This window comes from Hylaeus volcanicus, chromosome 2, assembly GCF_026283585.1.
Source record: "Hylaeus volcanicus isolate JK05 chromosome 2, UHH_iyHylVolc1.0_haploid, whole genome shotgun sequence".
In the NCBI taxonomy this organism is placed as follows: domain Eukaryota; kingdom Metazoa; phylum Arthropoda; class Insecta; order Hymenoptera; family Colletidae; genus Hylaeus; species Hylaeus volcanicus.
Window position 1 is genome coordinate 872969 of NC_071977.1, and position 13596 is coordinate 886564.

The following is a 13596-nucleotide window of genomic DNA, read 5'->3' on the forward strand; positions in this document are numbered from 1 at the left end:
GTTAACCTCATACTATCTCAGATGATATGTATATACACATTACACATATACGTATACACTGTATATACACTCGTTAGAAGCTTTTACAATAAATCATCGCTTATTGTATGGCAAGATACAGGATACCCTATATATTCATTACAATGGCTACAATAGTTGAAATAATATTATAAAGTTTCATAGTTTCCGCAATTACGTTAATACTTGTGGTTTCCTATCATATGGGAACGTTGCTTATCTCTTTATATCCAAGTACATTTCTTCCTATCTTAAATTATAAATTCACAAGTTGCGGAATAGAGATTCTTACTACTAATTGGTAAATCGTTGGAAAAAGTTGGTTATATTGAAAATATACTCGTTAATGTACAAACAATTTGCAGAGAAACTGCTTTACAGTAAAATACATGCATACGTATTTTACTTCAAATATCTGTACTTCGGAATAAAATTGAATTTTTGTTTGAATGTTAAAAAGATTTTTACAATGTTTGCATTTAATTTTGCTGATTTGATAATTTGTTAAAATTGACGAAATTCTTACTCTTATTTTACGTTATGTTATTAGTTTTTAATTAACCAGAATGGATGCCATCAATTACGCCATCTAATTGCAATCTTAGGTATCGTTCACGTAAACATACTTTCTAAAGATTCGTAAATCATACTATCGAAGAATTACGCTACATAAATCATATTATGCTAAAAATACATAAAAATCCGTTATGAATTTATAAAAATATTTGTTTGAATTGATTCTCTGGACATACATTTTTTACAATAAAGAATGGTGGTACTGACGCATATTTTAGGTTATGCGAAGAAGGTAAATATATCATTAATAAATTCCATCTCGATAAAAGATTAACGATAAGAGAGCAATCAGAATACAGGTGGTTAATGAGAATAAACTTTAATTTAATAGTTACCAAGGAAATTTAAGCGTCGGGGATTGTTGGACAGTTTACGCATTCATGTTAAAGGAGGTTCTGGAGGTTCTGGTCTCCCTCGTTACGGTGGTATCGGTGGCAAAGGAGGAGATGTCTATGTTGTTTCAGACGAGAAATTAACTTTAGAAAAGGTTAAGTCTAAAATAACGGATGTAAAGTTGAAAGCAGAATCAGGAAATCCGAGTACCATGAGAGGTATTATCGGCACACCTGGAAAAGATCTCAATATAAATGTTCCAGTTGGTATTACCGTTTATGATGAAAATCGTGCTAAGCTCGGTAATATATGTAACCATATATTAAATATAAATAATATATATAATATCGCTAATAACGGTTGATTGTAATATATTTCTATACACGTATATGTATGAAAATCTAGGCGAGCTAAATTTAAAAGGTGAAAAAGTGTTGGTTGCGAAAGGAGGCATAGGGGGATGCGAAAATACAGGTTACTGTGGACTTAAAGGTGAAAATCGACGTATACTTCTCGATCTTAAATTAATTGCCGATATCGGTCTAGTTGGCTTTCCTAATGCAGGGAAGAGTACATTTTTAAATGCAGTTTCAAAAGCAAAACCAAAAATTGCTGACTATCCATGTAAGTTTTAAGTTGCAATCTACATATATTCTCTGGTAAATAGACGTACGTTTTTTTATTTATACGTTCGTTTTCAGTCACGACCATAAGACCACAAGTCGGTATGGTAAAGTTTTCAGATTATAGGGAAATGTCCATCGCCGATTTGCCAGGCATAATCGAAGGTGCACACGCTAATAAAGGAATGGGTTATCAATTTTTAAAACATATAGAAAGAACAAAATTATTATTATTTATTGTAGATATTCAAGGATTCCAACTTTCTGTAAAAGATAAACACAGATCTTGTTTAGAAACTATACTTTTGTTAAACAAAGAGATCGAACTTTATAAGCCGGATTTATTAGAAAGACCTGCGATGATTATAATAAATAAAATGGATACGGAAGGTGCAAGTGAAATTTATGATAAAATAGAACCAAAATTAAATAAATTATCGGAAGTCGTTACAGAATTTGACGAAACTATACAGCCGGAAAAGGTTATGCAATTCGACGATATTTTGACGACATCATTGATTTCAAACAATACGATCGAAATACAGAAAATTAAAGAAAAAATGCGAGATATCATCGATAAATACGAAGAACAAACACTTTTCCCCGATAATACCAATTCGACTGATGATCAGTTATTTGAAAAGTTGAAGCGGCAATCACAACGATATACACCTGTATTTGTATAAAAATAAATGTGAAATATAAAAATTATTTTATTTATTTACTTGCTTACAGGAACAACAAAGATAAATAAAAATAACTCAAATGTTCTTGTTAAATTGTTCAAATAAGATTTTTCTTTATTTTTACCCATTTGCATTTCAAATTCGCCCTCTCTACTTTTTCTGTCCAATCTTCTCCTAACGGAGCCCTGCTTTGTACGCACACTTTTTCAATTTCATCTGGATCTCTAATAACACCTCTATTTGTAACCCATCTTTCCATTCCATTCCACGCAATCATTACTCCATTATCTGTACACAATTTAGGTGGCGTTCTTACGAAACGATAACCAAATTCTGCGCTTACGATACTTAACGCATTGGCTAAAAAATGATTGCAAGCGACCCCCCCAGATACAACCTGAATAATGACATAGCATCGAGGTAATATATAAGTCTTAACGATTTACCGATTTGTACTACCATTAAACATACCAGGGTCTGTTTGTCTTTGGGAAACAACGACATTTTATCGATAAATTCCATTGCTCGTTGAGTTCTTTGACAAATATGTGTTACAACAGCTAACTGAAATGCTGCACACAAATTATATACATCAGGGATTAGCATATCAGCACCTACATTATGTTTTTTCTCTTCTTGTTCGATATATCTTATACAAGCAGTCAACAATCCAGCAAAACTAAAATTGCAATTGTAATACTTTGTCATTATAGGTTTGAATAGAAATTGATTGACATTCGATGCTTTACGCGATGCAGTTTCTATTGCTAATCCTCCATTTAATGTACTAAATTCGGGAATATTCCTTAATTTGAGTCTTCGTGCAATCTAAGGATGCAAGTTTGTAATTCAGAATTAAATTATGTAATATGATTAATATGTTTGCTGTCAAGACTGCATATAATATAGCAGATAAACTCTTACTTTATCAAATATTTCTCCAGGTGTGTTATTCATACTAGTGCCAAGTAAATAAAATTTATCTACATTTTCGACAATTGTAAGTAAACAATGACCTCCAGAAACTAATAAAACAAGATAAGGAAAATCAACCTAGATGTGAAATGAAATATATTATTCTATACATTTTTTTAACAATAATTTCATGTTAAATGTTGATGTCACTTAACGAACTTTTTCACTAGCTCGTACTGTTAAAGCATGAGCTTCCATATGATGTATAGGTATAAACGGTTTCTTTCCAATTTGTGCTAAATATTTTCCAAACCTCATTCCAACATCAAGCGACATAGGAAGACCAGGTTTTACAGTCGTAGCCACTGCATCGATATCTTTTAATTTTATATTTGCAACTCTCAATGCATTTTCACAGATTCTGGTAATGTTGGTTGCATGCATTTTACGTGCAAACGAAGGAATTATTCCTCCATAACTGAAAAACATTAAACAATCATTACAAATTATTTAAAAAATTTAGAAGTAAAATAAATTACTGAGAATTATTAGAATTACTTTAAATGGATAAGATGTTGAGAATTAATAGCTTCACCTAGTACAATACCTGTACTATCAACTATTCCACAACCTGTCTCATCACAGCTAGATTCTATGCCCAAAACTATAGCTGGTCTATCGTGGAAAAGATTTCGTAATAAACTCAAATCATGTTTTTGTGAGTACAATAGTGTGTTACAATACAAGAAATGCTTCGATAAAGATTTATGAAATAACAATCGCACATTCCACACCATGTCTTTTATTTATATTTTAAACATTTCACATTATTATATGTATACAAAAATATGTTTTTTTGGTATATTTCTTTCACTTTTACATCGTATTACGGATACGCACGTGTAGCGTATCTGCATACGTGTTTACATAGATATAATAATTAGATTCAGACTCGAAGTAGCTTCGAGAATTAAATACATAAGATCGATGTATCGGAACTAGCTATCGATGTGACCACGCAAAGTTGCTGATAGTTCGTAGCTGCTCGTGGCTGCTCGTAACTGCTCGTAACTCGTAGCATCATGGACACAGAACACAGAGCTAACACAGAGTGAGCCAACTGCAGCTTTTCACCTGTTTTCATCTCAAGCACGAGTATCGGCAAGTGAACATATAATGTCGGAACAGTAAGAGATTTCTCTTCTTTTATTATGGGAAATGAATGTTTTTCTATAATTCTGATGTTCGATATAGTACGACATATTTATTTTCTATTATAACGCGTTTCTGATTCTTGGTACAATATAAACTTTAATCATCTTAATAAGAATCGAGGTTAGACTTGCCATCGCTTCTGTGAATGATGTACATTGTGTTTCAACAAGCGTCATTCACTGAATTCCTTGTTTCCTTAGCTTATTTATTTCTTGCAATTGTTCGTTGTAACATTTATTCTCTGTAAAATGTTTATAAAATATGTTTGACATGTAAATATCATCTTTATTTGTGTTGTGTATGTGTTTGTGTGTAACTATGTCAATAATGTCCAAAGTAGACATTTTTCTGTATAATGTGGTAATAATTTAATATTGTTTACACAAAGGAACTAATAATAAAAGTATAAAACATATGAATTCGTAAAATCTGAGAATTTTTCGTAAATTGATATTGTATTAAATATTGAGAAGTGATTTTACATGTTGTTGGAATATTAATGTTCAGCCCTTAGCTATTAAAAATGAAATTTTTAATAAAATTACAAAACACCTGTAAATAAAATAAATTGCCATGACTTCTACCATTTGAGTATCTTAATAATTATTTTTCCAGCGATGATACTTTATTGGATGAAGATTTAGGAGACGAAGAATATGATTTGGGCAATGACGAGGAAGAGGCTCTTTTAGCAGATGATTATGAACTGGAGAGGGTGAGCATATTGCTGGACCATTATTTTGTTATTAAATGAGAATTAGCTTATCACTATATGCCATAACATTCGGTATGATATTATTTTATGTTAGAATTTAATAATAAACTCGTCAAAAATTTCAAGACTGAATGAAAAGATAAATATTTAATCCATTTATTGATATAAAATGGTGTATAAGTAATAGATTGTTACCACATTAATTAAAGTGTACATTTCTAGAACATTTAATATTAATCTGACTTTGTTTTAGATCTATTAAAATAACAATGAATTATTTAAATAAATGGATTAAAATTAGTATAATTTATATTCATGTTCTCTATATGTAATATCTTTCAGCGTGCAAGGTGGTAATTCAACAATATCAATTTTATTTGTTTACCCCTGTTTGGTTAATTGTGTGTTGTATAGCTGTAATTGATGAATCTAAAATCATAACTTCATATAGCGAAGAATGATATTGTTATTAAAGATAATTATTATTTCATTTTGTATACACATGATCTTTTTGAATGTGATATTTATTTATTAAAGCGTTCGATTTACAATATTAGTAACAATGAAAAAGAATTATATAATGGATAATTAATATCAATTGATAAAGGTATATCAATAATTTTCATAATTTTGCAAGATGACAAAAATCTTTTATCGATTTTGTTAGTTCATGTGTTATGTTTGCTCTAATAGATAATATATGAAATTAAAAATAACTGCGTGATCGTCGGTGAACATTTTTGTGTAGGCAAAAAAGTGTTATGTTGTATAGAAGTTTCGAATTATAACCTATAAAATTTGTTGTGAAAATCAATTTTACCATAGCAAACGAAGTATGAAAGTATAATGCGAAAATAAGATATGAAATATATAGGATAAGAAATACCAATTGATCAAAATTGCTGCAGGGAAAATGAAAGATATGGAATCATAAATTATTTCTTATATTTGTTTTACATTACTTTATTATTTGCTAAATTATATTTCATTTACATAACAGATGTAAACATAGTACTTCTATTAATTATGATTAACATACTACAGATTCATAAGTATATAACACTTATATATATACTTTTTATTTAAAATTTTGTATGTATACATATTAGGTACCAATCGAGTTTTATATATCAGTGGGTATACAAAATTTTAGTTTTTTTTTTAGATTATATCACTTATCTACTTAAAATTGTTTGAATAAATGCTTCGTCACATATTTCCTTTTCCCTGCCTTTTGCAAAGGACATTTTAATTATTAGCCATTGTAAGCAGAATCAGTGTTAATTGTAGTTGAAACAATAATATTACAAAATTTTGTTAAAGTGTTACACTATTTCAACAACTTGCAGATAGTGGTATTATTAATTTCTGTGATTTACAATGTATTTGAATATTATAATTGTTTCAAATTGTTCCCCGATATACAAATCTTTATCGTAAAGAATGTTTTAATCAAAGTTTCTACATACAAAATATATATAAACAGTTTGCAGATTTTTGTAGATTAAGTTTTGAATACGTATTTTTAAACTGTAACCTTAAATTTAAATGAAAATGTTAGTATTCAATCTATAGTATTTATTTTTGTCAATTGTTTAATTAAGGAATAATCATTTTACAAAGTTTCTAGTAAACTGAAAGTAGAATATATGTCAAATAAAAATATGTGCAAATACGGATTGTTCAAAGCAGTTGATATATATCGTGAATACTTTCATTAAAACATTCATCTATTTAAAAATATGTGAAATTTTTTTGTAATGATAAATTGGTATTGTAAGAAGGATCAATATTGTTTTTGTTTCCAAGAGAATTGTATAAATTTTCTTAGTATTTAAGATCTTGTACACATTTTCACAGAAAACAGCAGTATGGAATATTTCAAGATTTTCTTTGATAGTAGATTCGTGTATATTAAGGAAAAAGTTGTAAATATGGAAAAGTATAGGTCGTATAAATAGCATACCAATTGAATGCAATATATCGCATTGTTATATATCATACTGCTGTAATTTGAAGTTGTAATACATTGTACAGTATGTTTATAATGATTCTAAATATCCATAAATGTAAGTTATGCTGTCATTGAAGAAAATAGTACTTCATCATCCTAATTAAGTATTCATAATATTACTTAGTATATTACAAATGATTAACTGCATATGTATATCTACATTTCATATTCAGTTGCATGAACTACAATCAGATTTATAAACTTTGTTATTAGACTTAGCGAATGGTACTCGAGAAAAGGAAAAAAAAAGAAAAAAAAATAATAATAATACGAAAATTCAGGATTGCGCTATCAAAAGTCATACAATATCATCGTTTTAATCATAAAGAAATCGTCTTTTGTGCATTTATACATATATGTATATATATACATACATATATGTATATATATACATACACTACCTTATCTACCAATCAATATGTTAATTAAGAGTAGATTGTAACGACAACGGCTAAATACCATATTTTCATTACAAATATTTGGCAATTTAATTCCCTGAGCAGCAGAATAGCTATAAGGGAGAAGAGGAAACAGATGATGTACTGGACTTAGGAGTTACCGACGCTCTCGACGACTTAGATGGCGAAGATGAAAATATAGAATTTAGTAGGAGCAAGGCCAATAGAAGTAATGACAATGATTATTACGAAGACGGAGATCATATAGAGGTTCAGTCAAAGTATTACAACCAAGATGAAATTCATGAATACCAAAGCGAACAAGCACGTCAGCACGATGAACGCTCTGCAAGCGATAGCGTTAGTACTTCTAGTAATATCGGGAAAGGAGATTTACGAGAGAAGTTGCAGAAAAATGCAAAAGTCTACGCTGGGACTGGACAAGGATTGGAAGATGACGAATGCGAAGAGGCCAAGGAAAGGAGGAATAGATTCCAAAATGAGAGAACCATAGTTTCTCCAAAAATGAATAACAATATACCAGATACTTTGGAGAATGTAGTAACATCTGAACCATCGAAATTAGTATCCAGAGGCCGAGGAAGAGGTCGAAGCACAAGAGGAAGCCGCGGAGGAAGATTTAATACGCAGAATTCGGGAAATTTTAATCCAAGGTATTTTAACGATTCGCCTTTTAACTTTGCCTTTTTAATTACTGACATAAAAGTCAGTTTCCCCACAGAATTTCTGGTAACATTTATATAACGTTACGTGTTACATGTTAGATTCAGCAATGCGCGCAACTTGAACTTTGATAATCAACCACCAGCATGCAGACCACCGCTACTCGAAGCTAGGCCGCCGTTTCTTCTTGGAGTACCAAACAATGTCCAAAATCAACAGATAATTTATCAACAATCAAATTCTCAAGTACAACCTTATCAACATTATTCTCCGAATGGCTCGCTCCAAGGTCCTACACACTTTGCAGATAACAGACCGCAATTCAATCCTAATCAATTTCAAGGTCAAGCGGGTCCTCGAGTAATCAGATCATGGTTAGATTACGGTCCTCGAATGATTGGACCATGGTTGGCAGGATCGTTACAAGGACCGCCGTACAATCACCCATCGAATCAGCCACCATACGTTCAAAATCAACCAGGTCCTTTTCAAAGTTCAGGCGTGGTCATGCAGGATAACCAAACACGACTAATGCAGAATAATCAAGGTCCCTTGTTACAAGGAAATCTTGGAGGATCACTGGTTGGAAATCTTAATCCATTAGTACCTGGAACTCCGGCACCGTTGTTACAGGGAAACCAGACGTTACCGCTGCAAGCCTTTCCGCGACAACCTTCTTCCCAAGGACCATCCATTAATCATCCTAATGTACAAATAGCCAATCAGTCAATCTCTGAGAATAGACCATCTTTCCAAGAGACTCAGTTCGAAAATCGATCCGTTTACGATTCAAGGTCCGGCTATAACGATCAAGTACCTACCAGCCAATTTAATACTAATACGTTACCGGTACCGCAACAGTCCTCTTCAAATGTACCCAATGTACCTTTACCTCCAGGGCACAAGATTTTGATCAATCCTCACTTTCGAGGTGCCGTTCAATCGACGAACGATGGTAAGTATACATCAAAATTCTCTAATTTTCATGTAATATAGTAATTTGTTATAAATTTGTTTTTATGTATTATAAGCAGCAAGACTTGTGTGGGATTCTGCTCAACAGACACCTTTGTCGTCTCAGATTCCTAGTAATCAGTTTCCACAAGTATCTTCTTATCAAAACCAAAGTTCGTATAATCAAACCCAGCAAGGACCACCGCATTACCAACAGAATTATCAACAAAATAAGAGCGATGTATGTATACTGAAATACTTTTAGGGAAACGTATATGTATATATCTCCATAGAGTATGACTTGTAAACTGTAAATAATGTTGCATAGGACCCTTACGCGTACTTTTCTGACGTGTGGCAAGAAAATAAGCCACAGAAAAGTCAGAGTGAGTCTCCAAGTAAACACTATCCTACGGAAAGTAATTACTCTCGGGAGAGTAATTACGAATGCGGTCCTAAATATAAGTCGGATCAATGGGATCAGAAAGACAGTTACCAGGAGGTGAATTAAATATTAATTACAAAAAATTGTTATACTTTCGAAGAATTATACATTTATTATACAACAATAATGTATATTAGGATCATCGAGGAGTTCATCAGAATCAATATCGCGATAGAGATGTGTCATCCAAAACCAGAAGTGACCATCTCCCGAAAAGTAGAACCCTATCCTCAAATGCATATCGCGAGAGTTACGATCTAAATCATGCACAGAAATCTCCCAGTAACAGACCTGTGAATACTTCGATAAGAGCTAGGTTGCCACAAAAACGAGCCTCTGACTCAATAGACAGACCTCTACGTGACTTGAGTCCGAAGCGAATGAAACCTAGCAATAGAAATCTTCAAGAAGTACGAACAGTGGATAGTTTAAACAGTGCAAATAGCGAAAAGAAGGTATATTCCTTTAAATATTTTGTGTTTTAAATGTTATGCATTTTCTAAATACTATACTTCAGGATGAAGAGAACGATCCAGAAATGCAAGAATACAGAAAAAAAATGGAAGAACAGAAACGACTCAGGGAAAAAATTTTGCGGGAAAAAGAAAATAGACGAAAAATGGCTGCCATGGAAAAGCAAAATGAAGAAACTAAAAACGATAATAATACGTATACATGTATGTATAATCATATTTTTTTAAAACTTATAATATTTTTCTATGTATACATATATGTATGTAAATGTATTTTTAGCTAGCGAAAATGCACAGGATACAAAGCCCGTGTCCGTATTGATGGGAGTCGTAAAAGATGCTTCCACGAACAAAAGTCATATCGCTATTGGCAGAGGACGTGGTCGCCCTATTAATACACAAGCCACAGAGGTATAACACTAATATTTTTTCAACTATTCGTCATACACGAAATTTGGAATAGGTACAATTTTGTTATAACTTAGCAAAACATTGTATATGGCGAACAATTTTTGTTTCCATATGTTTAGAAAATTATAATTTATACTTGCCATACGAAACAAATAAAATGTGTAAATTGTGCTCATACCTATTAAAATTTGATTTGTTTATATTATATCAAAATGGTATGTATTCACTGTCTGAATACATTGTACATAAATATTGATTTCTTTATAATTTTATATATTTATATGTATATATAAATATCTATTCATCGACATGATGCATCGTTGCATTTGCTGCACATTAATAAGAAATCATTGTTAAATATTTATCGCTACTAGAATGGCAATACGTAAAGTATGAACAGAATATGAATGTATATATTATATATACATCTATTAGACTTTACTGTATATTTTTTACTTATGTTCCAATAAAATATATTTTTTAAATACTTTTTGTTCCTTTTCATTTTCTCCAAACTTTCTATTACTTTGTGTAACGATTATAAATATTTCATTGAACGATATTCTCGAATCAAAATGTTTTATCGTTCGATATTTAGATAGACACGTCAACCAATATTGAAATACTAATATTTTTTAATTGCCCTAACATAATACGGTACAGTTATTTTATAAACTGAAGTATTTCGATTACTTTTGTTGTAGGCTGCAGAGAAACCGACGTGTGTGCGTATTGTCAGAACAATACAAACTGTACAATCCAACGACGCTGTAGATTCTACGAAAGACAGTAACTCTGGACACATCATTGCCCAGACCAGTGAGAATGCAAAAATTTTGAATGCTCAATCTGGAACGCGAAGGATTGTAATTCAAAAGTCGTTGTCAAATACGCAGAAGATTGCCACCAGCATACAGAAAACGGTATCGAATTTGCAAAAAGGTCAGCTGATAGTACAAAATAAAACACAAAATTTGACGCAAAACCTAACTCAGACAGTGGAACAGAATCAGTCGGATGCACTGAAAAAATTGACAGCTGTTGGACAGAAGATCGGTGGTAATTTACAAAGAATCGTTAAACAGAAGGCAGCTGGACGTCTGCAGAAAACTGTGATTAACGTACAAGAATTAACAAATGTTAATACGCAAAAGGTTGTCATCAATACGCAGGGTAATCAAAGAGTTGCCCTTCAAAAAACACAAACTCAACAAAGAAAGTTACCGGAAATAAAGACAAACATCGTGAAAATAGAGAATTTAGCAGCAAGTACGTCCGAGGCACAAATTAGACGTATGTGTCAAGGCATCGGGACACTTGAGGTGACTATTTTTGCATGAAAATGTTTAAGGTCTTATTATGTACTGCAAGTTTGTAATGCTTTCTTTATTTTGATACGGTACTTTTCTTTTAAAACTTGTAGCTTCAGCGTTTTTTAAGTTTTTTTTTTTTGAAAGAACAATATATCAGTTTATTTTCTACTAATATTTTCGATATTTTTATTTTGAGAATAAAATTATTTGTATCCTCTACAATTATTTCGTTGTATGCCAAATGTTTGATATAATTTTTTTTAAATATTTTTCTGACAAAATTTATGTAATTGTTATTTTCTTACGATATAGTTTGTCAATCATTTCAAACGCTTATAACAACTTACGTCTTTTATTAACTATAAATTTCTGACTTAAGTATACGTACTTATACGGCATTTACTCGAACTAATGTCGTAAGGTGATATTACGTTTACCCTATACTTCATTATTTTCGCAAGAGACAAGAATGATTACATTTATTTACTAATTGCTGTATAACAATTGCTGCACAATTGATTGTTATGGTTTTACTAAACTTTTGTAATTATTTTGTGATAGTTTTTTTTCTTTAATAAACAACGTACTTCTTAGTTTAATAATTATTTGTTCGTATTATTCGTGTTATAGAGCATACAAATGGGCGAGCGTAGCGCAACGATTGTGTTTAAGACGCAGTCTGCTGCCATGGTGTTTCACAAGAAATACCAGCGTAAAATGCTAGACCTTTCGCTGATAACTGTTCGCCTTATACCGCAATCAAGCGGCGCTAAGACCACTGCTACAATTGTGAAAGTTTCTTAAGTGAAATATTTAGATTATCTATTCTAGTATATTTCAACCAAAAAGAATACATAGTATATTCACATTTATGTTTACAAGTAAAAATACTTGATTTAAGCGAAGCAGCCTGCATATAATTGAACATGCATTTCATATTTTACATACTCTTTATTTAGAATATATAATAATACAAATATTAGGGAAAAAAAATATTTTTGGCTGCAAATGAATTGTATAATATAACTTTACTAATGAAGGTAAAATATCTTAACAATTTAATTTGTACATATATCAAATGTAATGTATATTTCATATAGAAATATACCATAGTAGATCTAATAACATGCTGTGCATTTAAGGGCTACAATTTACCGTGTAGCATACTAAGCTGATGAATTTATAATTTTAAATGCTGATACACAAACGTGTTATTAAATAAAATATAAATCACACTTACAATCGGTAGATGTATCCTACTTTAAATTAAAACCATCAGGATTGAAGGCGATTTGCGCGCGCGCGTGTGTGTGAATGCGTGCGTGCGATATGTGTTACAACGTCCATTTTGATTATTGTATTATACAGGTACATAATGGTACGTACATATGGTACGTAATTTCAAGTAGCTAGAGTAAACGATGAATTTTTGTATTTTTTGTATTTGTTACAATTCTAGAATCACATTCTTCAAAAATATCGTGCTAAACATCGACATTGGAGATACTAAACACACTTTATTTGTCCCAGTATTGACTTCTCGTATCGTAATACATCGGCAATTTGTACATTCGACAATTCTTAACGTTTTTATTTCATTTTTGTCATTGTATTCGTGCTTAAGTAAAGCAATAACTATAAATTAAATGTCATTTTACTTCATTTAACATTAACACACGAACAGAGACAAGTAAAATCTTTATTTAAATAAAAATGTTATATATCGAATAAAAAATAGTAAATTTGTATCTATTATTCGTCGTATAAAAATGATTCAAGTTATCTTTATTCTACAAATAACGAATAAATACATTTATTCGACG

General features: G+C 31.1%; 3 protein-coding genes across 4 annotated transcripts; 2 read left to right on the forward strand and 1 right to left on the reverse strand.

The window, feature by feature from the left end:
* The first annotated feature begins 620 nt into the window (after positions 1 to 620).
* On the forward strand, positions 621 to 2271 carry LOC128884932 (GTP-binding protein 10 homolog). Its single transcript, XM_054138635.1, has 4 exons — positions 621 to 826; positions 926 to 1229; positions 1333 to 1551; positions 1629 to 2271. The coding sequence occupies exons 1-4, from the start codon at positions 788 to 790 to the stop codon at positions 2234 to 2236; spliced, it is 1170 nt and encodes a 389-aa protein (XP_053994610.1). The 5' UTR covers positions 621 to 787; the 3' UTR covers positions 2237 to 2271.
* Positions 2272 to 2333: 62 nt separating this feature from the next.
* LOC128884931 (tRNA N6-adenosine threonylcarbamoyltransferase, mitochondrial) lies at positions 2334 to 4106 on the reverse strand. Its single transcript, XM_054138634.1, has 5 exons — positions 3710 to 4106; positions 3371 to 3629; positions 3161 to 3289; positions 2708 to 3064; positions 2334 to 2633 (listed from the first exon to the last, which is right to left on the reverse strand). Exons 1-5 carry the CDS (start codon positions 3946 to 3948, stop codon positions 2334 to 2336), a joined length of 1284 nt encoding a protein of 427 aa, XP_053994609.1. The 5' UTR covers positions 3949 to 4106.
* Positions 4107 to 4184: 78 nt separating this feature from the next.
* LOC128884924 (RNA-binding protein 33-like) lies at positions 4185 to 13350 on the forward strand. 2 transcript variants are annotated; one of them, XM_054138619.1, is made up of 11 exons: positions 4185 to 4338; positions 4982 to 5081; positions 7599 to 8167; positions 8279 to 9132; positions 9209 to 9372; positions 9460 to 9633; positions 9714 to 10031; positions 10094 to 10253; positions 10330 to 10460; positions 11165 to 11782; positions 12404 to 13350. In XM_054138619.1, the coding sequence occupies exons 1-11, from the start codon at positions 4328 to 4330 to the stop codon at positions 12575 to 12577; spliced, it is 3273 nt and encodes a 1090-aa protein (XP_053994594.1). In that variant the 5' UTR covers positions 4185 to 4327; the 3' UTR covers positions 12578 to 13350. The 2 variants fall into 2 exon arrangements, with proteins under 2 accessions (XP_053994594.1, XP_053994595.1); XM_054138620.1 differs by having other exon boundaries at positions 9212 to 9372; positions 12404 to 13348.
* Positions 13351 to 13596: the final 246 nt, after the last annotated feature.